Source organism: Onychostruthus taczanowskii, unplaced genomic scaffold (genome assembly GCF_017590055.1).
Source record: "Onychostruthus taczanowskii isolate IOZ18803 unplaced genomic scaffold, ASM1759005v1 scaffold125, whole genome shotgun sequence".
In the NCBI taxonomy this organism is placed as follows: domain Eukaryota; kingdom Metazoa; phylum Chordata; class Aves; order Passeriformes; family Passeridae; genus Onychostruthus; species Onychostruthus taczanowskii.
Genome location: NW_024498407.1, coordinates 805,569 through 832,416, shown reverse-complemented (window position 1 = coordinate 832,416; position 26,848 = coordinate 805,569). Strand labels below are relative to the sequence as shown.

Here is a 26,848-nt window from a genome sequence, read left to right as displayed (position 1 = left end):
CCGCTCCTGGAATTGTTCAAGGGCAGGCTGGATGGAGTTCTGAGCAACCAAGGCTAGTGAAAGGTGCCCCTGCCCATGGTTAGGGGGTTGGAACTAAACAATCTTTAAAGCACCTTCCAACACAAACCATTCTATGATTCCAGGATACTAGGAGAGAAAATTTACTTTGTTTAAACCAAATATCCAATGTAATAGAATTAAATTATCAAACAGTATTTCTTTAAACTTTTTTTAAACATCACCTAAACATTTGCAACACTCTGTGTCTAGAAAAAATGTGAAAAAAATACAGGATATAGAAAGACCAGTGATACTTTAAAAAAATAATCTTCATTTTCATATCTCCGCTGACTATTTTGACTTATATTTTTAAAGATACATTCATATTTAATCTGGTAAAAAGGATTAATTTTAAAGAAAAGCTGACTTTTTTTTTATTCAGACTGAAGAGTATGTACTTAAAAAGGCCTGGAGAAAAAAGGGTATCTACCTCCTAAACATGTGGTCAAAAGTTAAGTTCATAATTCAAAGCTGAATACTAAATAGCCTGAAGAAATAAGAGAAGACTGAGATGAAACTTTTAAAAATAGATTTTAATGCCTCATGCAAGTGGCATCAAGAAATATTTAGATCATTATAATTATTTTTCCTTTAACCTTTTAATAATGCATGCTTCAAAAAACTGCTTTCATGAGCTAACCACTCAAACCTGTGTTACCTACAGCAATACACTCACCGAGGCACCATTCTTCAGCCACCTAATTGTTGGAATAGGCTTGCCTGTAGCTACACAAGGCCAGTACAGGTCACTGCCTATATCCCTTTCTGTGTCATTGATATGTTCTACCCACTCAGGAGCAGCTGCAAAATAAAATACATGATGCATTGTAAATACAGCACATACATATTTAATTATCATTATGTTGTATTAATTCCACTGCTTTTTCCATGATACTTAAACAGGCAACTCAAAGTAATGATGATAACTCAGCAATGCACCAGCACAAAAAAAGAAGGTTTTGTCTTACAACATAGATTCAGAAAAGCTTCAAACTCTTTTTTATGAGAAGAAAACATGGAATTGAAATAATGGTTCCTGAATGACAGAAGACATAAGATATCACCACTTATATTGATCTGTACATTATTCAGTGTGGAAATTATTCAGTAGCACCATGAAAATGATAGCTAAATGACATGAAATTGTACAAAACTGTGTACGTACTGAAAGGATCTCCAAGAAATTATTCTCTTGATACAAACAGTCTATGTAAGAAATTAATATTGAAACAGTCCTACATATTTGCTTTTGCTAAGCAAACAAACCAATTTATTAGCTTTGCTTATTATATGCAGTAATAACCTTGTCACACTAATTCTGAGTTTGATCTTCTGAAGTTCTAGCACTTAACTGAGGATCTTAACTCAGAAGATCTTCTGTTCAGCCAATGGAAGAGACATAAATCTTCTGAGAGTGGTTCAGATGTTACGTGTGACCTTTTCATGTCATGGTTTTGTGGCATAAACCTCAGACAAGAAGCCAAGTTACTTGGGGTGATTTCATTATTGTAAGATACAATTTTTGGCTACTTAATTTAACCAAATGCATAAAGGGAAGGGACAGAGGGTGGAGGAATAAAGAACTGTGCATAGCTAATGAGACAGACAGCTAAGACAGAAAACACAAACAAAATAAGAAAACAAGAAATCCTAACAAACCTATAGCAGGTAACACAGAAGTGTCAAAGTATATATGCCAGCTATCTAACCAGACAATTAACACATAAATATCATGCCTTTCATTTAATGGAAGAATTTTGATGCTGCTCTATTAACTTGAACAGCAGTGTGTGAGTATGCTAGTGCGAATCAACACAGAAATCAACCGTGAAAACACAGACATTTCTAACCTAAGTAAAAGCAACACAGATCGTCAAGAATAAAATTGTTCTTCCTACCTTGTACATAAACTCTTGCTTGGTGTTTATCTTTTCCTTTATAGTTTTCAGCTTCACACTCATAAAGTCCTTCATCTTCATACTGAATATTGAAGATCTTAAGAACTGCACCAGACATGCTTATCTCAGCAGAGGCTGGCAAGGGTTCAAGGTATTTACTCCATCTGAGTTCAGGAACCGGACTTGAAAAGGTACAGTAAAGTACAAATGAGAGTGTTCAAGAACTGGCAGTTAAATTGCAGACTACAAAAAGAGATCATGAACTATGTATTTTCATTCCCTGAAATACGAAAGTAATTCGTGCTGTACAATGACTTTAAAACACACTTACTTTCCAAGAGCAAAACACTCCAGTGTCACGTTTTGTCCCAGGAGAGCGTATGTGTCCTTGAACTTCACCTTGATATCAGCAGGATATACTTTTGCTCCTAATATGAAAAAAAATATTCTAAGTTTTGGCATGTCAGAAAGTTATAGAGCTACTAAAATTTACACAGTTCAATAAAACTTTTCTTAGAATTCCAGACAAAATTCTTCTTTACACTGCAACAGCCTGTCAGATCATAAAGTCTGACTAAGAACTGAACTTTTACTAGTAAGGCACAATTGTTTTACTCAGCAACCAGTTATCTTTCTCTAGATGACTAATCCTAACATTTTTTACAGAATTTCTAATTACATTTAAAGCTTGGTGATGTACTCTATGTGTGGGTAGACAAAAACCTGAGTCTGTTTTTTCACAGGTTTTTTACTGGATAGAATATTTTGAGTTATTTTGAATTTAAGCTCAATTTTATCTCAGTAAGGGTATGAAGGAGCTAGAGCAAGCACATCTACAGTTTAATCAGTGCAAAGGGACGTCAATCTCCCTACTAGCAATCCCTGCAGGAACCCTCTTGCAGTTCTAGATGAAGAAGACAGTGTGAATACTGGAATATTTGGTCAAAGATCACTAATTTGAAATTATATTAATTCAATCATTAATATGGAAAATACAGATAAAAGAGTCACTGAAAAATTGATGACAAGTTTATGAGAACCTACTGACTGACAGTCTGAAGTGGCAAAAGTGAATTTGGTTCCTATTTAGAAAACATGCAGTTCTCCTGAAGAAACGGTGGCAAATAATCCAGTTACACAAAGCCACAGAGGTGCCTTAGGAGATTGACATGACACACAAAGCTCTCAGGCCACCCTTGGATATGAAGTTTCATCAGGGTAAAAGGATTTTCCTCTTTCATGGGGGATTTTCTGGGGGAAAAGAAGTAAATCCTGAAGCTGTTCATCAACATTTACATGAAGTTTCTACTTTTCAGTCATTCTCTTTTGAACCAATGCCAAGACTAGAAAAGATACTGAAGATTTTGGGATCAGGGGCTTATCACATAAAAGAAATGGGGATTCTGGGGATAAGAACTCTGTTCTCAATGATTTGAAAGGAAATTTGTGAATTAATCAATGGAGATTTCTTTCACAGTTTTCACTGTGAATGGGAATGATTTGCACCTCTGCATCTGAAACACCAAGTAACACTGTGCAGCAGCCATTATAACTTGCCATATAATTCTCCTTACAGAAATGAAAGGAGTTATGAATTAGCAAAATTACAATACAAACAGTTAAAATGCTGTGCATAGTATTTCCAACAAATACTTACGATCAGATTGTGGAATAAGTGGAATAAATTTACTGAATACACTCTTTGTTATTGAAGGGCTGGACACAAAACATGAATAATTGCCCTTATCTGATGCTTCCACATTTGCAATGTAGAGATTGCCATTAGTCTGTGACACAAATCGTCGTTTGTCCAAAGCAATGAACACTGGGAACTCATTTAGAAGCCAGCGATAACTGAGGTCATCTGGAGGAAAATATATTAGTCAATATTAAAACCCAACACTATCAGTTATTTAAATCACAGAATACTGCCTGATTATAAATCACTTGAGTCTAATTTCTAGGTATAGATATTTTTTTTTGAGAGGCAGCTATGTGACAGAGATCTATCTATCTACAGGAATGAGCTGGCTGCATGCCTCAGCAGCCAGCTCATTCCTGTCTACAGTGAACACTGGGGCACTGCTGCTGTCAGTACAGGTTACTGGGACCTGGCTACAGTGTGCACACCTTGCCCTGGACACACCCATCCCACAGGAACTGAGAGGGATGGGATGAGAGAGGCAGCTGGATTTTCACCTCATGCAACTGAGAAGCTGGGAACTGTTCACCAGTCCTGTGATTTAGACAAAACCTTAGAATATTTTAGTAGTAATATGTCTCCATTCTTCAGTTCCTTACAATGCTTAAACCAAGCATGAAAACTAAATCATTCCATTTTACAAGGTAGAAGAGATGCTAACAGCCAATTTCATCCCTCATGATGGAACTCCAGATGCTTGAGATTATGGGTATACTCCCTGCAGAGCTCTTCAGTAGCTAATGATGAGAAAAAGTCCCTTCCACAGAATAAATAAACTCATCTCTGACCCTCTGTGGTGCTTCTGCTGTTCCATGATTTTAACAGAAGCCCATGACCATAGCAGCTGACGTGACTTTACTAGGTGGAAAGAACAGTCAACATTTGGTCAACAACAAACATTCAAAACAGAAACCTAACCTAACTGGTAATTCTCAAGCTGCACAAAAGTTACTGTACAAGTCAATATAAAGGAAACTTGCAAAAATAAATATGAATTCATCTTTTACTCTTCAGATATTGAAAATGAAGCACTTTGAGCTGAATTACCTGGGTAGTGGTAAGGGGGCTCACAAAGAAGCACTGCTCCAACACCTTCTCGCACTTTAACCTCATAACGTTCCTCAGGTGGAAAGGGATCCAGATCTAGTTTTTAAATAAGCAAGGAGAGGAGAATAGGGATTTTAACTACAGTAACTTTTTATTATTATCATTACATTCTGTCCTGTAGCGATTAGCATAGAAATACACCAATATATGGCAGATAGAAACTTGTTGACCCCTAATGCAAGTTTTGCTTATTTGTCATTACCAATGAATTTTTTGTTAATTTTGTCATCATAATTTTAAATGCCAGGGGAAAGAAAAAAGTGATGCAGACTTTATCTCTAAGAGTAGTTAGGTTTAAAATATTTTAATGAGTGTTAAGGCACTGGATCTAAAAAGTACGTACAATATTCTCAGATGGACTAATTGATGAAGTATATGAGAGAATGTGGGTTTTGTTCTACAGTTTCAGTAAATTTGATAGCAAAACAAAATTACAGCTGGTCAACACTTTTGAACTTTTCTAAATGGTTGTTGACATTTTTCATTCAGTTTATGCATCAGCAAAAGAAAAAACCTCACACTAAAGGTCAGACATTTTCTATATTAATTTTAGCAACTCTATTCAGTTCTTTAGAAACAGTGATTGTAGAAATAAATGTTTAAATGTTTAAATGATCTGTAGATGATCATTAAAAAGGAGAAAGGAAGAAATACAAGAGTATAGAGAAGAAAGAAAGCAGGTGCTTTTTTAAAAGATATTTATCAGTTTCCAGCTATCTTTTCACTATTCCTTACCTCTTTACCCTATTTTAGTTTACATTTTGAAACACTGTATATTAGTGTTTTGTTCAGCACAATTTCCAGTATACTATCAACATTCAGCTGATGCAGTCAGTGAGCTGGGAGGAAGAAAACATGCCTCAGACTGTTTTGGTTCTATTTTTTTTTAATCTATTAGGTTTATTGGTTTATTTTTTTTTTTTATCCTATTGATTATTCAGGACTGACATGACTGAAGTCTGCTTTAGGTATAAATAAATATCCCATAAATTGAATGTTGATGTTTTCTCCATTAAAAAAAGTAACAACCTGGCCCTTAATTTTTTTTTTATTTCTAGAAGATACACTGGCTAAATACAGAATAAGACTATATCAACAATGATATGATCTATTAGCTCATTATAGCTTCTGACTTTCCCTAATATTTGTAGCCCCACAGTCTCACAAGTATTATCAGAAAGCTGAACTTTTCACTAAATGTCTCATCTTCTACAGCAAGGAATGAATTCTACTTATGGAGGCTAGTTAAAGACAAGAGGGGCACCAAACCCTTAGTGTCAGGGCACCTAGGGCTTTTTGAATGGACCCCACTTAGAGTGGATTCCTTTGTTTTGGATTTCTTTTTGTGCCCTCTGATGATAAAATATATCTGGGAAAAAAGGCAACTTAAGTAAAAATAAAACATAAATCCCAAACACTGCCTTAAGTCCATCAAATTTTGCCTTATTCTTCATGCAGTACATCAATTTTTTGCAATTCATGTGTTTGGTGGTATGCAGGTCTGCATATGTACATGTCTTCTCAAGACTAGCTCATGACTGTAAGAAGTTAACAGAAATTTCCCCCAGCAGAGTTTTTTCACTGTAGCCTAGGAGTCGGGGCATACTTTACCAGCAAGTGCTGAGCCTTCCTCCTGCAGTTGTGCTTGCACTGCACCTCATCGCCATATGCCCCCACTCAAGTCTTTCTTCTGTGACTATTTCCCCTCAGGTCCTACCATGATTTTAAAAGAGTCTGGACATTATTATCTCCAGATCTGGTTCCATGAGTCTCTTCAGTTAATAATTTAACAATAACTCACTGGAAAGACTGTTATGTTATGTCAGCTGAATGCTAAAGAATATAAAATGCTTTCAAATTTATTTTGTGTTGATCTCTGCAGACTAAGGCATTTAAGATACTGATTTTACAGAGCAGTACAGACACAGCACGCGTTAGCAGAATACACTGCAGTGTAAAACATTGGGTATTCGTAGATAACCATAATTTTTCTATATTCTGACATAAACAACAGCTTACATCCAAAACTTAGAGTGGCTTCACTGCTTCTGACAGTTCCAAAGACGTTTGACACTACACAGACATATTTTCCAGCATCCCTTGATTTCTCTGGATTATTGATAACAAGTCTGCCTCCCACCATACTGTACCGCTCCTTTGTTAAATCAATATCCCAGTTGTTGAGTTTCCACCTATTAAAAAAGAAAAACAAGATGTAAGATTGGCCCCAAAAAGCAAACCTGGTAAGAAGAATTATGTGAAAAATAACTCATAAATTCTGGCAAACTATGCAGGATGTTATAATATACTTCTATACAAGTTTTAAGTTTTCCTTCAGCAAGTGGCACAGATTTGAACTCCAGAGTTCATTTAAACATAACAGTGTCTGTTCTTCCTTCTTAGAGAAGTGACATAGTTTGTTAAAACACAGTTGCTGGCCAAGCAGTAAGAGATGCTTGAGCTCGTTGTGAATGAGCTAGCCAGTCACCAAACACATCGATTTTACACTTATCTCAAATAAATATCTAAGGCTAGATTGGATAAAAATATATTCCCTCAGTACTTTTAAAGTATAGGGTAATGAGAGATTTCTTTTTAAACCTGCTGCAGATAATGAAAATGTTTTATAAAACATTATGTGCCAGTAAAGTCAGTCCAAAAACTGTGGCATCCCTCATAAAAGACCTACATACTATTGCTTCAGTAAATTGCTGGACACTCTCCCCTTAGTTATGGTAAAACTCCACAGCCAATTCACTGAATTACTGCAATTTTCACTTGAGGGATTAGGCAAGAAACTGGTGGCCCAGTTCTGACCGATTTCTATTTATTTTAAGTGTTAAATAACACGGAGTGGGTACCAGTACTCATGATTTATATTTGTGTCCATTACTGTGTCCACAAGAGGGAGCCTCTTACCTTAGAAAGGAGCTGCCGGGTTTCTATGCACAAATAGCAAAGAAGCAACTTAATTACATTTAAAAGATCATAAAATTATTTCTGCATAAATATTTTCTTTTTTCATAAGGTAAGGTTAGGCATTAGTATTTGACAATGATAATACACACACCACCTGTTCACTCACTATTGAAGATGTACCAAAATATGTAGAGTTCTCATTTGGAAGTGGAACTTGCTATTGTCATAGAAGGAAAAAACCAAAACCAAAACTAAAACCAAAACCAAAACCAAAACCAAATAAAACAAAATCTAATGAAGTAGAAGAATTTTAAAGATGCAGCAAATAGCATTTTGATCTTATAGAGTTCCAGAAGTATCACTTCAGTCCTGTTAGACACATTATATGTCAGTGCTCGAAAAAATAAATATACCTTCTATTCAGAAACATCTAGGTATAAATATCCTGAGGACAACTCATTCTGCAATGAAATGGCAGGAAGGACTTGTTTACTTTCGAGACAGAAGAATTTTGACTCAGTAACTGGAAGAGGGCTGAGATGAAGATAACATATTGAGGTATACTAAAAATAATGCTTCAGGAAATAAGAAAAGTGGCCTTATTCTGTACTGTAATTATCATCTCATCACCTATCAGTGCTAATTGTCAGATCTGCTCCTAGACAGAGAAGTTCTGGAAGTGCAATGCAATTCTTTGAGAGTGTTTTTGCTAGTTCAGATTTTGCTGAGCCCGCAATAGATAAAGAAGAATGTCAAAATTTATTTAGAACCTGTAATCATCTATAGATGGTGTTTTTACAGTCTTGCAGACAGAGTTGGGGGAGTCCTTGGACCAACTGGAAGGGATGGGGAAGTATAGCAAAGAGTATCAAATCTTAGCATATGTAATCTCTCCACACTTTCCAAGCATGGCAAGAGGAAGTAAGTGCAACAAAATGTCATATTCAAATGGTGGTTCTGTACAAGTAAACAACCTGTTAGCATATTTTTAAAAGTGGCAATGAAGATAAAGTAAGCTGTTTTGATGGAGGAATACCATAGTTCACCACAACACTGTAACAGATTATAATAATAGCCAGCAGACTTGATTGGTTTTTCTGTTCTAGAAACCAGTCTGGGAACACACATAATTAAATATTGGAGGCAGGTCATAGGGCAATTCACTGAAATGGATCTCTTTTGCTGGCAAGATATTGTGTCTGTCTTTAGTACAATTACAGCAGTTTTCTTCCTATGATCAGGTTGTAATTTAGTCACAGTCTTAATAATCTTAAGTACATTTCTCTTCACACTATGAGCAGATAATGGCTGACAAACTTATATGAATGCACAACAAAGCATTGCTTTCTATAATAATATATTTATTGTGAAAGAAGTCATGTGGGAATCTGTATTAAAACAAGCTGAAATGTTTTTTCAGAATGAAGATTTTCATGTCTTCAGTAGCATAGCTGACACATTCTTGATCACTGCCCTGCAACACAGAGGATGCAAAACCAACATGGGTTGTAAAATATCCAAGTTCAACAATCAGTACTTCTTTCAAAGTAAAACAGAATAAAAAAAGCCATTCTGAATCAAAAAGAACAAAGACTCAAACCTCTGCCAACCTCATCCTAAGTTGGAAAGATAGCCTCTAAATTCTTTTTAAAGGTCACTTTTTAAAAAATTTACATATGGATCAATATTTCCTTCAAAATATGAAAATATTTAACACAATATACTGTTTTTAATACTGATTAGACATTGTGGCAAATCAAATCGAGGTTGAGTCTTACTCAAAACCTGTGTATCTCCACATGTTTTCCCACCTTGAAGACTTCACTCCAACCTTTTAAGACAGTCAGTCATTTAATAAAACAATCTGAAATAGCTGCTGAATAAAATATGCAAGATTTGAAAATCAAACCAGGAGATGTTACCTGTAAGTAGGAAAAGGAACTGCTCGAGCTCTGCAGTTCATTGAAACTTGTCCATCTGAAGATTCTTCTGGATAAATGGTATCAATAGGTTGCTCCTCAAAAACAGGTCCATAACCTTTGTTTCCTTCCTCTGAAAACAGAATAGAGCTTCAAATTAATCACTTTTTAACTAGCAGTCAAACTGAGGACAAATTTGCATCACACATTCAAGAATCAAGATGTGAAGGCAAAATAGTGAGTCACCCAAAGTTAAATTCTATGTGCTTGAGCAAAACTGGAGCAGTACAGCTAACAAAAGTGCTGTCTGTCCTTCACTGACTCCTGCCTCCTGAGAATCAAAGTAACTCACACTTTGTTCCTCTAATACTACCTTGTGTGCCTTCTCTGATGAAATTAAGTATTTGTCACTGTTTAGGCCAGAAGTGGAGATAATCAGGAACTGAAGATATGTCCCTTAGAAATGCAGTGAGACCAACTTACTTCACAGAGACCAACAAATTCTAATCAAAAAGGTCCACATCCAAAACAACTACCTATAGTTATTCCTGATCTTATAGCCTAATAATCCCCAATGGTTTTATATATTTAGAAAGAATCTTTACTACATCAGACTAAAAAACTCCTTATGTTGGGTGTCAAAGCCGAAAACCACATTGTTTCCAGATCACACCTGTCCTTCCTTTGAAGCTGAGGTATGCATTAGCTTCTACACTTCAAAATACAATTTTAAAAAGGTCCTACACTGAAAATAATTTCAATTTGTGAAGTCAAGCACTTAAAGGTGAATAAATGTAAAACAGGTTTGAACACAACCTGTATTTTTTAATTTTATCCTTCATTTGTAGATGCTGTTGTAAAGTTGGTAGGGTCAGCCCACCTCTGCTGCATTCTCTTCTCCTTTATCTCCTTCAAGCATACAAGGTTGCTCTCTGGGGTCTAAGAAGCAAGACTAAGAGCAAAGGTGGAATGTATTGGGAAAATTATTCTCAGTAAATCCAGGATGTAACAGGGTTTTTTCCCTGTGAAAATGTCAAATATGCATTCTAGGTACAGAATGACTCCATGAGGAGGCAGTGGATGCTCCAAATAGATAAAATTTTGAGACAACACAGTTGCCTAATTCTCACAGGTCCCTACTGAGACTGAAATAACAGTATGGACACTAGTAAGCAAATTCATGGGAGAACAAAGGAATACATGATTCCTAACAGGTTCACTTTCCATTCAAGATCAGAGCCTTGCTTCAAATCCTAGAGATGCCAGAGACTTGTAAAATGACTGCAAGACTCTTGTAATACAAGGGAAACAAACAAAACAAACACAGCTTTAACTAATAAGATCTTCAGAGATGGCTGAATAATTTAAATCAAAAGCAATGGTTAAGGATGGAAATTATTTTCAAATGCCATGGTTAAGGACAGAAAAATCCCAACATTTTGCAGTAGTATCTGTACTTCCTACAAAAATTTAATTAGAATGTCTTCTAATTAAAACAAAAAAAAATCTTCTCAGATCAGTAAATAAACTGGCAGTGTAAAAGATGAATGTTCTTAAATCAAATTATGACCTTGTACTCATGCCCTTAAAAGTCCTGTGTTTGTTCTTAAAACATTTTAGACTAAATTTGACAGTTTTTAGGAATCCTGTAAAAGAAGAAAGTGTCTCTCTATATACCTAAGGAATATGAACTATACCAGTGTAAAAATACCACATATACATAAAATATTCTTTCTGCAGATATCTTTTTTACTGTTTTTCAATTCCCTATTCATAGATGGACACTGGATTACAGTACTAGAAGATAACTGTTTGCAGATAAAAAGCAACTTCCCTTTTGACTTCATATTGATGGTAAATGGTAAAAAAGTCACCATTTCCCTTGAGGACAGGAGCAGGTACAGAAGACACTGTTACACTGTGAGACAGATAGTCAGACAACTTAGTTTTTAAAAACTACTTCATGTAATGAGAATTCTTTCAAAGAAGCAAAGAAGAGCTGCTAGAAAGGCAGCGCTTTTGAACAATGGTCTGCTTTCTTTCATATCTTAAAGCACAACAGAGTACAAAAATCTACATATTGCTAGACCAAAAGAAGAATTAATTTCAGACTGAAAAGGCAAGATTCACATACTTTCTCAGAGACTGGAATGACTAAGCCAGAAACCTGATGGCATGTTCTGTGCAGTTCTTAAATATGAGTACAGAATAACAACAGTCTCCAGCAGCAAATAGCCATATCATATGCAGCTGACTCTTCACCTCAGGACTCAAATGATGTTGCAGAGCACTTAGGCATTTCATGGCATGGATTTTTAATGCTGCCAGCACTATTAATTATACTGAGTGAATGCCTGCTTCTCACACCTATCAAATGTGCTTTATAAAGGCACTTCTGCTGCAATCTATTGTGAATCTGGTTTCAGGTGTCTGTCTGCACAGAATAAGATGTGCACACTGAATTTCAGGTATGGCAAACAATGAACCTTTTATTCTCAGCCACAAGACCACACATGGACCAGTGATATGAAGCGAGAAGAGAAGAGAAGAGAAGAGAAGAGAAGAGAAGAGAAGGCTGTGAAAAAAATCTGCAAGAAATGTTCACATTTTAAGTGAAGTACCATGACTGTGGGACAAAGTTTGGAGAGTGACAAAGGGAAGACAAAGAGTAGAAGGAAAAGCATCAGCTCACTGAAGTTGTCCTTAAATGAAAAAGAGAAGTAGAGAAAGAAGAAAAAAATGGATCTATTAGTCAAACTGAGATGTGATGAAGAGCACATTTCCTATGTTTAGGTCCTGCTTTAGACAAGAGGATGGACTGTCTGACCTCTAAGATGGTGCCCTATGTTTTGGGTAAATTTCTTGTGATTTGTATTTTAAATTGGAGCAGAAGCTATCACCTGACTATTAGTGGCATTCTTCAGGGAATTCTGAAAACAAGACTCACACCTAATATTGCTAGAATGTATTAGGAAGTCTGTGCAAAGGTCAAGAAAATCTTTTCTCAACTGATGAGATTATGGATCCTGTATAAGAAGCTTTCACTCTGGAAGATGGTTGTATCATTCATTCTCCAAGTGACATTTTCTAATGAGTCTTCTCCTTCTCTTTCTCTTTCCTGTACACCTATCTATTTCCCTGGCACTTAACACTACCAAAAGTGCCTGCCTGAGACAGTCGTTGGGTGTATTGATCTACCTGAAAGTGTTGTATCCAGTTACATATTTTAACATGAGAGAGGGACAAAGATCTATTGACATGGTGCATGGCTAGATTAACCTTGAGTGCTAAAGGATGCTGCATATAAGAGCCTTGAAGTCATTCATTATCAGTTTAACTAATTGTCAGGCTCTGCATTAGCCTTGCAAGACCAGAAATCATTTGATAATTAGAAGTAGATCTACTGTTTTCAATATGTCAGAGAAATGAGGACCCACCCGTGTCTGAGAAGCTCATGCTCAAAACAAGATGGTCTGAGAATGAGCCAAAATATCTCTAGTAGCTATGCAGGAACATAAAATGGCACTTCCACATTTGTGAGCACTGTGACCACCAAACACATTATGATTATTTATTTATGAATGTCAGACACTCAGAAGTAGCATGAAATGGTCTTCTAAGATCCAAGCAGCAACAAGCCAGACAAGGTAAACAGGCATTGGCATTAAGTATATTCATCCACTTCTTTATTTTGAAGAAAATTATTATCTCTCTTTAGAAAATGTGAATAATTCTTTATGTTGTGATAAAAAGCCTTAAATAATGTAGATTCTAGCCCCCAGTTCAGAAATGCCTTTTTGAACTTACTGTTCTGGAAAATGTCCAAGCATGAATAATTCAAGGTTTGGGGGCTTGATTGTTTTTTTACTTCTCTAAATCATGTGGGAAAAGTTGTACTTGGCATTCATGGGAAGCTTATGTGTTGAAGCAGTAATGTGTTCATGTTGAAAAAATTCATAACCTAGCATCACAATGATGTAGAAGAGAGGGTAAGTGTAAATCATCAAGATGCTAAAGGCAAATCATTATCCAAGAGCCAGTCAGCACTCAAACACAAAAGGTAACCATTCCAGCACTCCCACTCATTTTATATGAAAGATTAAAAATGTCTTTGGGAAGGCAGCCTCTATTTTTCTGGACTCAAAGGAGCAGGAGAATTACCTCTATTTCCTATGTGCCAGTGAGGCCATGGAAGAGCCCCATAGTTAATGACGTAGTTTCTCCTTTACAACAAGTTTCAAGTATGAATAGCTCCAGCCCCTGGCAGAGCAAGTTTCTACACTTGTGCCTAACAGAGTACAGTTTTCTTGTCTTCTCATAATGCCAAGAGGAATGTCATCCAATACTAATTATTGAATTTTAAACATATTCCCATTTGTCTATTCAATATTTAATTTTTAAGTTGTTCTTCCTTAAAAATCTAAGTTAAGAAGTGACGGAAGAGCCTAACATGTTGATCCCATGGGAAAGCCAGTGACCAGCAAATTGGGGATGAAGCTGAAGTGCAGTAATTATTCTGTGCAATCTCCCCACACATGTCTTCCTGGTGCATATGAAATATCAGCAACACACTCAGAAATTCAGCATGCTGTCTAACAGCATCCCCACGTACTCCTCAAAATATTTGTATTGCACTGAGCGGCTCTACATTTTACTGGCTTTCTTGCTTTACCAGCCTTCTCTGAAGTTTCAATTCCTAGTGATTTTTGGAAATTTGGTTGCTTAAAAAGAAGAAGGGTTTTGACATTTTTACCCCTGGACTATTGCCTCATTTTACACAATTCAGGATAGTTTACTAGAGAGACAAGCTGCCTTCTAAGGCATGATCTTACCCAAATTCAGATACTGTCTGGCTCTGCACTATCAAATCCCAAGGTAAAAAGTAGAAGATTTTACGAAAAACTTATTATCAGAAGGACATTTTTCACTATTGATTCCTTTCATTGCCAAATGTAATCTTCTATTAGTTAAGCACAATAAAATACAGGGTCTTTTGCAGCTTTTGATCTTTTGGAAGAACAAAACAAGCTGTAGTTGAAGAACAGTCTTAATTCTTTTGGTGATAGATTAGTATCCCAACTGAGGAGACACTTGAGTTCACTGATTTACATGGGAAGTAGAGGATGACAGAAAAGTTTGAAATTCAGACTTAGCAACAGGACATGAACCTAAAGGGGAGTCAAAGGCAACCTGGAAGTGCGTTGGAGAAATGTCAGGGGGAAGTGGAGAAGAGTCAAATATTATCAGTAATAGGCATGAAATAACTTTTTTGGCAGTGGACTGACAATCACTGACATGTTCCCTGAGGAGTGATTTGCTGCTCTCATTTGCCTTGCATTACTCAAAGTGCACTCTGAAAAGCAACTCTTGTAACAACTGTCTGTTCTATCAGTAAGTGGAAGACTGAATTATTTATGGCTTTTTCACCAGTTTATATCTGCAAGACTACATTTCAAGCACTAATTTACCTGGAAAATAAATACTGCTCCTGTCTCATTGCAGAAGATGATCTCTGCCTATACCTCTGATGCACTGATTCATAAAATCTCTGCTTCCCTTCAGTTAAAGAAGTGCACATTCACCACTGATAAGAAATGGCCAGTTAATGCAACAGTTCTCAATTTCTATCTTTAATTACCACAAAACAGAACTGGCTAAAAAATCAACTTCCAAAGCCCAAAGAAAAGTCTAAAATTCTAAAAACATATGTATTTCACTTTGGGAATTTTTTTTTTTAGAATTTCCCACAGTGAGAAAAAGAACAATTTTAAAACAAATAAAACCCCTCAGCTTTTAGCATCTTAGAATACCTGTCATCACTTCAGGCCCAATTCTGAACATCTCAAGTCAGTGCAGCTTCAGGTTGCTAGCTCTCTGTTTCCCAAATATTTCTAGCTGTTATAGTCTGAAGGCTCTCAATGCTCAGTCAAATACATTAATTTGTTTTGGCTGATTATTTTTGAACTTGGGGACACCCATAGGGTGAGACATCTCAACACAATGTATCTGCAAGCTATCACCTTCCTGGGTCCAGAGCAGTTAATATAATAGTAGGTCTGTTTAGGAAGCATGAATTGCAAAAAGGCAATTTACAGAGTAGAACCACCTAGAACTGTGGATCCAGCAGCACAGAAGGCAAGAGGAGACAAATGTAATTCCAGAGAAAATGTGTTTTGCTAAAAGCTGCTAAAACAACTTTTTAAATACTCTGCTTTAGTAGCTGCTTCCAGTTACCTTGCCTCTTCACTCTGGAACTTGGTCTGTCTTGCTGTTTTAATGAGAAAATCATCTTTACTCAAAAACTGTCCCCAGTTTACACATCCTCCATTACTGTTGACATTGCCAGCACTTACCTTGATAACATCCTGTGTGAAAGACCTCCTAGACCTTGACTTGATCACGCTACTTGTGCTCCTTCTTTCACTTCAGTATCTTTCAATTTTTAACTACACTGAGAACACTTCCAAGCAACCTGTTATATTTCATCTTGGTTACTTCAGATACATATTTTCTGGATACAATGGCATTTTCATTGCCAAGAAATACATTCAAGACAATTAAGACTAACTGCCAGCATCTCTCAAACCCATTGGAAATAAGAAACCCTCCAGCAAGATTCAAGTGCTGGGGCTGCGTAAAGACTGCAACACCAGATTTATATAACCTAGATGGGTGTCATAAATCCTAGATGATAGAAGCAGATTTTCTCTCCACTCCAAAGATTATTTAATGATTTATGCAAATCTATTGATTTAATGATTTAATGATTTATGAGAAGTAGAGCAGGTTCAGGAGCAGAGAGCGTGTGCACTACTCAGCCTTGCAGTAATATACTGGCAGAAACATACACACTCTGATTATATAAAACTAGGAATTTTCCACACTGGAGGGCGGTGCCATACCTTTAGAGATGGCCACAGATCTTAACTTTGGCTTTTGATGAAAAATGCAAGCAAGTATTTATTCCATACCAGGAGGTAAGTTAGGAAATGTGTTTGAACAGTAACAGCACCATTAGAACCTGCCTTGGATTCACAATCCTTCACACCAACGGCTCCTATCTTTTTTGTGGGAATCTAAGAGTGCCAAGAGCAACAGTCCAGTGAGAGATCAAATAGCCCACTCTGTTCTTCCTATGTCACTTGTTACCCTCACAGCACACAACCTTCCAATGCCATTCTCAGGAACTTGCCAGCAGCTACATTCTGAAGCCAAGGGGTTTTTTTTGCTAACAGGCACAAATGTGACGTGCAGAATACACAATAACATTAATAATTTGATCCTCCCTGTAAAGAAATTACCTGAACATTTGTTCTCCTTGATTGACTCATCCCTTTTATCAACCAGTGTCCAGCACTTGTTTGGCTACTGCAGCTGATTGTTTTGTTTGATGTCAACAGGTCCAGAGCAAAATCATATGTGTAACATTACTGATAGCACTTCACAGTCTTTCCTTTATTATTATTTTCTTCTTTCAGGAAAAGCCCAGTATTGAATTAAAGTGGTGAGTTTAAAGTTTCAATTTTGTTGCTATCAGCAAGCCTCACATCTTAACAAAGAAAAAAACTCTTGAAATACGCAGCAAATATATTGTGAAGGTATTGATTTTTATTAGGCATCAGTAAATCCTCCATCAAACTCAGACGTGAACTAAAGAACACCATTCAAAACCACAGAATAAAGAAATGTTCCTGCTATCAGAAATCATTCTTGTGGGGGACTGATGTCTTAAATGCAATGAGCTTACATCACAGTATAAATCAGATTTTTTGACTCAGTAATAAGGAATATGGTCTCATGGTGGGGAAATTGAGGTAATGCCTGAAATGATATCCCAGATAAGCAAGTCTGTGACCCTCAAAGTAAGGAAGGATCTAAAGCCTACCTTGAAATTAACCAAAACACTAGTACACAATGTTTGCCCTTTTCAAATATTGGTTGATATTTGTGCATGCTGTGTTTATGCTAAAAGAAAAATTCATCCCAGCAACTAAAACCCAGCATTCATTTAAATTGGCATGGAAATCTGAAACAAGCTTTACAAATCTCAAAGTTGTTTGGAACAATTGGAATTTTGCCTTTTCACAGACCTCCCTCTATCTCTTAAAATGGAACTAAAATTTCAATTGCAAACATTTCTCTAAATGCAGATGCTAGAAATATGACTCCAGAATATTTTATTGTTTATGGCCCCACCTCTACTAATGAAAAAAAAAAAATTGAAATTATAATATTCAGAACTACCCCACTGTCTTAGGAAAAACTATTACTACACTGGACTTCTGAAAAATTGTGAATTTCAGATGGTGTCAATAATACAGAATTTGGTTTTTCATTATTCTAAACACGTTGATCATCTGTGCACAATAGACAATTGGTATACATTTTATAACCTAGAGGAAGATTTCATTCAAATATCAAATTAGACAACATCAAATTTAAAGTCCAGATCTGTCTTTTTTCAAACTTTTTATTATGGCAGCCATTCTAATAAATATGCTTCCTGCCAGTTTCTTTGTTCACATTTAGTAATTTGTTGTATCAGCCCAAATAAATTAAAGTAATAAAAACATTCTAATTGTCCTTGAAACACATAAAACTAACAACAGTTACTTTAAGGAATTAACACAGGAGATCTTCTTACCTACTGCCAGGGAGTAGACAAAACAGGGTGTAATAAGATGATACATGAAGATGAAAAACCAAATGGTTATCTTCTGTTCAGCCATTATCTCAAAAGGAATGGTGCACTTCAGTACCATCATTCAGAGAACTAAAAATGTCTGTTACAGAGAAAGAAGAGAGAGTCAATAACTCTGACATAAGCCTTTATCTCATATCACATTTGGCCTGGTAGGTGATGTGACTAAACTGAATACTTAAGAGTTAATATAGGAGAGAATCTTTTGAATAATAAATGCATCATCAGAATTTCTGGATCAAATTAATTGTATCTATTATTCAGAGAGCACTCTGTTTCAGAGTACTCAGATGTTCTGGTGTTAGTATAATACGGTAAATGTTGAAACTGAACATCCTTTTTTACACTTCTCTTCTGGAATCTATTGTCCATCTCAGTAAGTACTACATTTCAATTCATGACTTCAAAGTCTGTAAAAAAAGACTACAGTGAAACTAAAGTCCATGCATCTCTTTCAGATTGATTTTGTCTAGTATATCACTATCTTAAACTTTTAATATGCAATTAATAATCACAACAAAAGTGGTTATATTTTTCATAAGTTTCCTTTTAAATACTGAATATAGTCATTTTTGCAATGTTGTTTTCAATGGTTTCTCTTTTCCATATGGGAGCAACTCTCCCTGTATATATACTAAAACCAAGCTAAAAAAGCATGCAGTTTCTTGTGAATATTCTAAGATTTTATAATTTTTTTTCAGACACTTCTGTAAGATTTGTTACTACTTCCAATCAGAATATTTTGCTAGTTTTTTCTTGCTGGGGACTATCATCTCTTTCTTTAGAGAAACGTGTCATCATGTTTGCAGTGTGCAATTCTCTAGTTTTTTTTGATGGATTTCTTGCCACGAATATATAAATACATCCTTTATATCCATCACACCTTGTTCTTGCTTCTTGATTGGTTTTGCTCTAGCACTCATTAAGAACTTCACACAAAGCAAGGCTTCCAGCTTATCACTGACAGAATACTGTATCTCAGGCACATGCTGATATCATCCAGTCTCCTCAGTATATTCATTTTGTTACCATTTCATTATAAAATATGCTTATACATACTTAAACACTCTTCAGTAATATGCATCCCAGGACACGGTGCATGCTAAGAAAACACGATTTGTAGATGAGGGGCATTATTTAGTGGTAAACTTGAACAGTTCTTGGTTAGCAGCTGGACTCCATGATCTCAAGAGGTCTTTTCCAACGTAAATGATTCTATGATTCTAATATTACACTGTCATTTTTAGCAAGGTGTAGTCTCAATGCTGCTTTCCAGCCTCCCATGCCAGGAACTGATGACTCTGACAGTGACATCCACCTTTTACCATGATACTTGCCCTTTCCACGTCAAAATTTTTACTAAATTGTTCATTTCCAAAATCCAGATGTTTTAAATCTTGTTTTGAAACTGTGCCATTTCCCACCTCCAACACCAAGAAAGAGGCAATTTTAAATCACAAAGCACGAGTACCAATACACTTGACTCCCTAAGTATGGTCAGGATGAATCCTGTCCTTATTACAGAGAGCCTCACACCTGAGCTGCTGGCAGACATGCCTGCTGCAGTGTATGTGTCTCCCTGAGGTGGCTAGAAATGTGTCTTGGGTCCTGGGGCCTTTTACTTGCCCTCTTTCTCAGAATAATGCTAAGATGATCATTTGAACATGCATCAAACAATGAACTTTCCTTAGAACAGAATTTCAAGAGTGTTTTGATAAACTCATCATGCAGGGAAATGACAAGAAATATCACAAGAAAATCTTCTGGTCAGAAAGTACAGGAGCTGTTGTATGTCACATTTTCCCTTTTTTAAGCAGAATAAATCCTTAATAAAAAGTTAAAAGCCACATGACCCTACAATTATGGTTGTTACATGAAAACTGTTCTCAGCAAAAGACAGGCAAGAGTTAAACAGTGATTCCCCAGAACTGAGATTTATTTAGAAATATTCCCTAGAAAAAGGCTCTTTGATTGGAAAAAAACACATATGCTTACTGTAGCTGGGTCCAAGGAAAAAGATTTACTAAATATCTTTACCTTCCCACTTCTGTTGGCACTAAAGTTTCTTCAGGTTCTGTCACACAAAGGACATCTACAACTATTTCAGGCATCTACCTTGAGCAACGTATGAACTCTTGTGTCTGTATGATTCATCTAGAAGACAGTTCTTTGTATACATTTCCAGCAGCCACGCCCAGACTGTGACATCCTTGTGATATGACACTGCCTTGCCTGAAACATTTGTTTCCAAATGACATGAGTAAATTGCATAGTTATGCTGAAATAATGCACATAATTAAATAGCGAAGAAGCAGGAACTCTTTAGGGAACAACGGTAATTACACAGCAGCTCATGATGATAATAACTGTGTTCAAGTGTATTGATAGAGACTGTTAAGAGCACTGTGTTCTCTGAATTATAGTCAGAGATGGAAGATCCCTTCTCCCTGCATTCAGCAGAATTTAGGTTTAGATTTTGGAAAGATACAATGTCCTCTAGTTCCCCAAAAATCCCTTTATGCTGGCTCAGAAAAAAAACCAAAACAGTTTGAACAATGGCTCCAATTGCAGTAAATAAGAATTGTGTCAGTAAATGCTATAAATACTGCATTTTATTCAGAGACAAAAATACCTACCCTGCCAGGATTGAAATCCTTCCCTTACCCTCACTTTTTTCAGCTGAGTGGGTTCTGTATATATATAGCACAGCCATCCCTCCCGATTCATCTCAGCTTGTGGCTGAGAAGCTGTTTCGCATCGCTCGGCTGAATTTTGGCAGAACTGGCTGCTATGAGATGAGACAGCACACAGGTTATTGCTGTGTGTGTCAGGTGATAGAGCTGTGCCCCGTGTTAGCCCCAGCTGCCCAAGGAGTCATCCCAGCCTATCTGAGGTAGCAGCACTGGTGCCAGAGGCAGCACTGTGGGCTGCAGTGCTCAGGCAGCACAATCTACTTTTGCTCTACAGCTCTCAACCTTTTTTCTTTGCAGAGTGAGAGGGCTATTGCTACCTAATTAAAAATCATTCCTGAACCAATGAACATCCAAGTCACTCTTCTCCTCTGAAAACGCAGAGTGACTACATACCTAGACATATGTCCTTCAGTCTGCAGAGTACACTATCCTTCTTCTTCCAAACAAACCACCACAATTTCAGAAAACAAGTAAGACACTTAAAAATATATATATTAAAATGAGGAGGCATTTAAATGCAACCATGCCATGTTTAGTTACTAACTGATGCTCATTAACACACTTAGGTCCCTTTCAACTGTACAGTTTCCCAAAAGAACCAGTCACCACTACAGAGCCTTTGCTAGATTCAAAAAAAAACAAGTTCTGGTGAGCTGTCTGGAGTGCAATCCCCAAAGGAGGTGGAAAAAAACTGGGGCATTGGATGCTGAATGAGAAGCATGTTGGATTTTGAACACAGGGGCCAGAGTGCTTCTGGAGGTTGCAGTGCCTCATGATGCTTCATTAGGATGAGAGGTGCTCCCAGGACACAAGGATAAACCTGTCTCTCTACAGTATCCAATTGTAAGGATTCTTTAGTCTCTCAAAATGCACTTTAAGAAAATGTCTACATTTTCTGCCTTATCCTGTGTGGCTTTCTTCAGATCTTCAGTGCACTTCGGCATTTATTTTAGAAAAAAAGACACTTATTTTACAGCTATGGAAGCAGACAGTGTTTTCCATCACTTCCCTGCTAAATTCAAACATGCAAATGACATCATTGTTTTGGACATAAAGCATTTATAGGGCAGACACAAAACCAAATTACAAACAGCAGGTAATTGAAGTCAGTTGAATAAAGATTTCCAAGATCAAAGGCAGCAGAAACAAGGTACATAATCTACCAGATTTGAAATCAAGAAGGGACAGGGGTAGGCAAGGGACAGCAGAGCAACAGCAGGGGATGTTGAAGGGGTGAAGAGGAGGCAGAAAAGATCTCAACACTATAGAGGGAAGGAATATGGGGCTGTAGGATCTGTGGGAAGATGGAAGCAATAAACCAACCCAAAAGGGCTGGTAGAAAAGAAGGCAGAGAGGGAAAGCGAAGGACATATAGGTAGATAAAGGTGTATGAGAATTACCAGTTGCCTCTGTCAGTAAATCTCAACATTTACCATGGAAGAGCCTTCCTGAACCTCGCCTGTCAAGGCTTTCAGTATGGGAGCAGCATGATTACTGCATCAGCCCCTGACATTCACTCTGGACTCCAGTAAGGAGCCCCAAGTGCTGAAGGCAAAAAGATGGGGTAGAAGAAAGTGTTTAGGAGCTCTGGCATGGTACACTTAGCTAGAATAGGTAAATCAAGATGCTTGTTATGATCCTCATTTCCTGGTATATTATGATAATTATAGACATTTGAGTTTTAGAATTGGTAGAGATTCTGTCCAGATTAGACTGTAAATAGACACAACAATCTAGAAGAAATATGTGGCTCTCTACCCTTTTTCAAAAAATGAATATATATAATTGCAATCATTCACTCACAAATTAACACAGTGGAAAGTTATAATCAAAGTCTTTTAGGAGTCACACAATACTTCAGCCTAATCAGTGTTTTGTATTTGTTTTTACTTCAGACTTTTTCAGTGATTTCTGTAAGCATGTAATTGCTCCTCATCTTTATTTTCTTAACAGAGTCGACATTTTCTTCTATGATAAGTAACTTCTCACAAATCTTATTAGTTGCTCAGTATGTAGAAATACCACCAAACGTTTTAATTTTAAAAAACCAATTATGTACATTGCATATTATTTATTGTATCACTTTTTGTCCCTTTCTGCTATTTTGACTTGGCAAATTAATTTTGTGATCAATGAACAAGTTCTGACAATCTGGGTAAAAACGTGCCATTAAAAAGGGCACTGAGTCTTGTTTGCAAGTCTGGCTTCTCAACCATCACCCACACATAATCCAATTTACTTCTGAAGCCAATACTTTAGCCACTAGCATTATAGCTTTCTCTATTACTGGAAAAGTGATGACAGTCAAGTTCCTTGCCTGCACAGATTTGTCTCATTCCAGTGGTGTGGGATTGCTGCAAGCAAAGTTCCAAACCAGCCCTGCTCTTACAGCACTGCATGTGCAGGAGATTTTAGGTGTTAGCTGGTTCTCACTTAGGAGTCCAAAAGTGACTTTAGTTCCCTTCATAAAGGCTTGTAAAAATACTTCATTTCCTTATGATTTCTGTAATTATAATCTTTGTTTTTGACAGATTTGTTCAAGTGGAAATGGAATCTCAAATCCACCGCTCACAATACTGCCCACTGGCCTAAACAGTCCATCACCAACACTCGTGCTTCTAATATTTTCCACTTCATCCTATATAAAGAATATAGCTACACTCTCCCTTTCACATGAATGAAATGCAGCTAAAAAGCACATCAATTTGATAGCCCATAAGTAAGATACTCTTCTTGAACAGAATTTACAATTTCAAGGACAATATGCAATGACATAACAGAAAAGCACCATGCTGGAGCAACATGCAGTCTAATTCTTCCCCTCCAATAACTCAACGTTTTTTAACTGCTTATAGGTGCCAAATAACAAACAAATCCAGAATCAGTATATTAATATATTTTAACAGGCTAAATTAGCAAGTGATTCTATCACTACTGAATAACTCAACCAGCTCCGTGATTTTGCTTAATAAACACTGACTTGGAAATACAAAGAACCAGCATCTTGGAGGTGATCTGCAATTTAATACCATCTGGAAATAAATCTGGACAAAGATGAGAAGGAAGACAAGAAGGGATTCTTTAACTGAGCCAATAACAAAAGCAAAGGATATAATGTGGGTCCATTGCTAAATGGAGTGGGAACACTGGTTACACAAGGATGCCCAAAGAGAGCTGATGGACACCCTAACAAGGCTGCTAGTAATTATCTTTGAAAGGTTGTGGTGATCAGAAAAGGTCCCTGAGGACTGGAAGAAAGCAAAGGCCACCCCAGTCTTCAAAAAAGTCAGCCTCACTCAATCCTCAGAAAGCTGATGTAGTGCCTCATTCTAGAGCCCATCTCTATCCACATAGATGACAAGAAAGCAATCAGGAGTAGGCAACGAAGATTTCTTAAAGGAAAATCATCTTGACTAACCTCATTGCCTTCTACAATGAAACAATCACCTGGATGAATGAGGACAGAGCAGTGAGTATTTTCCAGCTCAACTTCAGCAAGATTTTCAACACTATCTTGCACAACCTCCTCATAGGAAAACTCCAGAAGTGCAGGCTGGATCAGTGGACAGCAAGCTGGATTGAGAACTGGCTGAACAGCAGATCCCATAATATCATAATAAGTGGCACAATGAGGATTTAGCTGGAGTCCTGTCACTAGCACTGCTCCCAGTATTGTTTAACGTATTCATCAATGACTTGGATGAAGATACATCCTCAGGAAGTGTACTGACAACTAAACAAACCTGACAGGAGGGCTGATACCCCAGAGTGCTGTGAGCCCTTCTGAAGGGCCTCAGCAGGTTGGAGAGACAGACAGAGAAGAATTGTCTGAAATTCAATAAGGCAGATGAAGGTTCAATGAATTCAGTGAAGGTTCCTGCACTTGAGGAAGAATGCATCAACACAGGCTGCATCATCCTTCCCATTTTCATTGTTTCTCTCTGTTTGTCTTTTTGTTATTTAGTCCTCATAGTTTACACAACTAATAATGTGCCTTGTTTTTCTTACTTGCATCCACTGATTCATTATGAATCAACATTAATTTTCTTCCCTACAAGGGTCTTAGAATGGTCACAGCTCAGCTACCCAACACCTCTGTAAAAAAGGGTCATCTGGTAATAATATTACAAACATATATTTTTAGGAACATTAAGCATCTTCTAATTTGTGGTAAGCTCAACAACTCATCTTTACTATTAATCATTAATACAGTCTACTTAATTTTCTTTAGGCAGCTGCAAAACCATAGTTTTGAAATACTTTCAGATCATGAAGTCTTCCTTAGTGGTATTTAAACACTGTGTTTAATTCTCGCAACAGCAACATAGGGTCAGACAGACAGTCCCTACCCACACTATTTGCTCTAGGAGCAACTGGTTGCTTTTTCTTCCAAGGTAATAAATAAGGAAAAGATAACTTACTACTGTCATAACTCACAGGCATTACTCACTTTTCTGAAAGCTTGCTGTAAGGGCTTTGCTGCTTAAAGACTGCCTGGAGAAATATTTCAGCAACAAAAATCAATAAACCTCCTTCCAAGTCCTGAGCATCCCGCAGAACAGCGTACTACTCTGTTCCCATACGTACAAGTAGCTTCCACTTGTGTCTTAAAGACCAAGCAGTTTAAATTTGACTCCAAGGTAACCAAACATACCCAAGTCTCTAAAATCAGCATGAAAAAGCATCAGCCGCTAATACAAATAACTATCCATTACCAAAACTGGGTATTCCTTCATGATAACAGAGATTTTTAGGTTACTTTGGCCAATAACCTCTAAGGGACAAAACACATTAACTTCTTAAGAAAAATTAAGTGTATAATTGATGTTCTTGTTTTGAGCTTTAAATTTTGTTAAAGTTTATTTAAAAAAATACTAATCAGAACATTATATTGAAATTAAATCTTAAAGAGATCCATTCCTAAGAAAAAAAAATCATTTTATATTTCAGAAAAATGAAATGACTGTATAAAAATCTTTATCATGCTCTTGGCATTTTCATTTGATTTTCACATTTTCTGGAACCTAGTAATCCCTTGTTATTCATCAGTAAATGGATATAATGGAATGAATCATGTATATTCCAGTTCACAGCAGATGTATTTATATACATAAAAATTTAACAGTTTATCCATATAATTTACAACTCAGGACACCCTATAACATACTTCTTATTAAACAGCCAAGGACAAGCTCAGTGGGAGATTTCTTCTTCAAAAAGCATGTTTCCTAGCAACTCTCTTGAAATCAGAGTAGCATTTTTTAAATTTACATCAATCACTTGGAACTGTTGAGAATGCTTAAAAACATCTCTTTCATCCTATGAATAAACAGTTTGAATCAGACTAGCAGCTGCAAAAAGGAGAAAAAAGGAAAATCAGTTCAATGTTTACTAGAACTTTCTGGTGGATTTTGGAACAATATATTATTTGTGCCTTTTGGTGTTAAGCTTGCACATTTCAGAACAGATGTTGGTGAGATCCATCGGTGTTTTTTATAGGTTTGCGGTCACCATTTCAAAGATCCTCTGTGTTTTAAAGACTACTTTTCAAGGATACATAATCATGAGGTAGACTTATCTGTGCTCTGAAGATTTTAGCAGACAAGTAATGGTTTCATTCTATTGGTTTCATGACCTACAACTAAAGCCTCATTTCTGTAGTCTTTAGATTTTTGTGGAAGAAAAAAAAGAATAAAACTAATTATTTTGGAAGCTTAGTTTCTTACCTCTTAATTGCCAGTTGATACTTTGAATACATGAGTTGTCTATCAATGCCAGTAGAGCCTCAGAGGCACACAGCACGTACAGAAATCTCTCCTAACACTTAGTCAACAAGGAATGACACAGGG

General features: G+C 36.6%; 1 protein-coding gene across 2 annotated transcripts in view; it reads right to left on the bottom strand.

Annotated features, from left to right (window-relative positions):
• The window catches only part of CNTN1 (contactin 1), a 74,888-nt gene extending 56,521 nt beyond the window's left edge, over positions 1 to 18,367 (bottom strand). The window contains exons 1-9 of one of the 2 annotated variants that reach the window (XM_041396051.1): positions 18,254 to 18,349; positions 14,218 to 14,219; positions 9,609 to 9,755; positions 6,787 to 6,959; positions 4,708 to 4,803; positions 3,616 to 3,822; positions 2,290 to 2,386; positions 1,959 to 2,140; positions 737 to 861 (exon numbers count right to left, since the gene is read on the bottom strand). In XM_041396051.1, the coding sequence (XP_041251985.1) occupies positions 737 to 861; positions 1,959 to 2,140; positions 2,290 to 2,386; positions 3,616 to 3,822; positions 4,708 to 4,803; positions 6,787 to 6,959; positions 9,609 to 9,755; positions 14,218 to 14,219; positions 18,254 to 18,334 (1,110 nt within the window). In that variant the 5' untranslated portion in view covers positions 18,335 to 18,349. Of the gene's footprint in view, positions 1 to 736; positions 862 to 1,958; positions 2,141 to 2,289; positions 2,387 to 3,615; positions 3,823 to 4,707; positions 4,804 to 6,786; positions 6,960 to 9,608; positions 9,756 to 14,217; positions 14,220 to 18,249 lie in introns of both variants that reach the window. The other variant, XM_041396052.1, reaches the window with a different exon arrangement.
• Between the last annotated feature and the right edge of the window lie 8,481 nt (positions 18,368 to 26,848).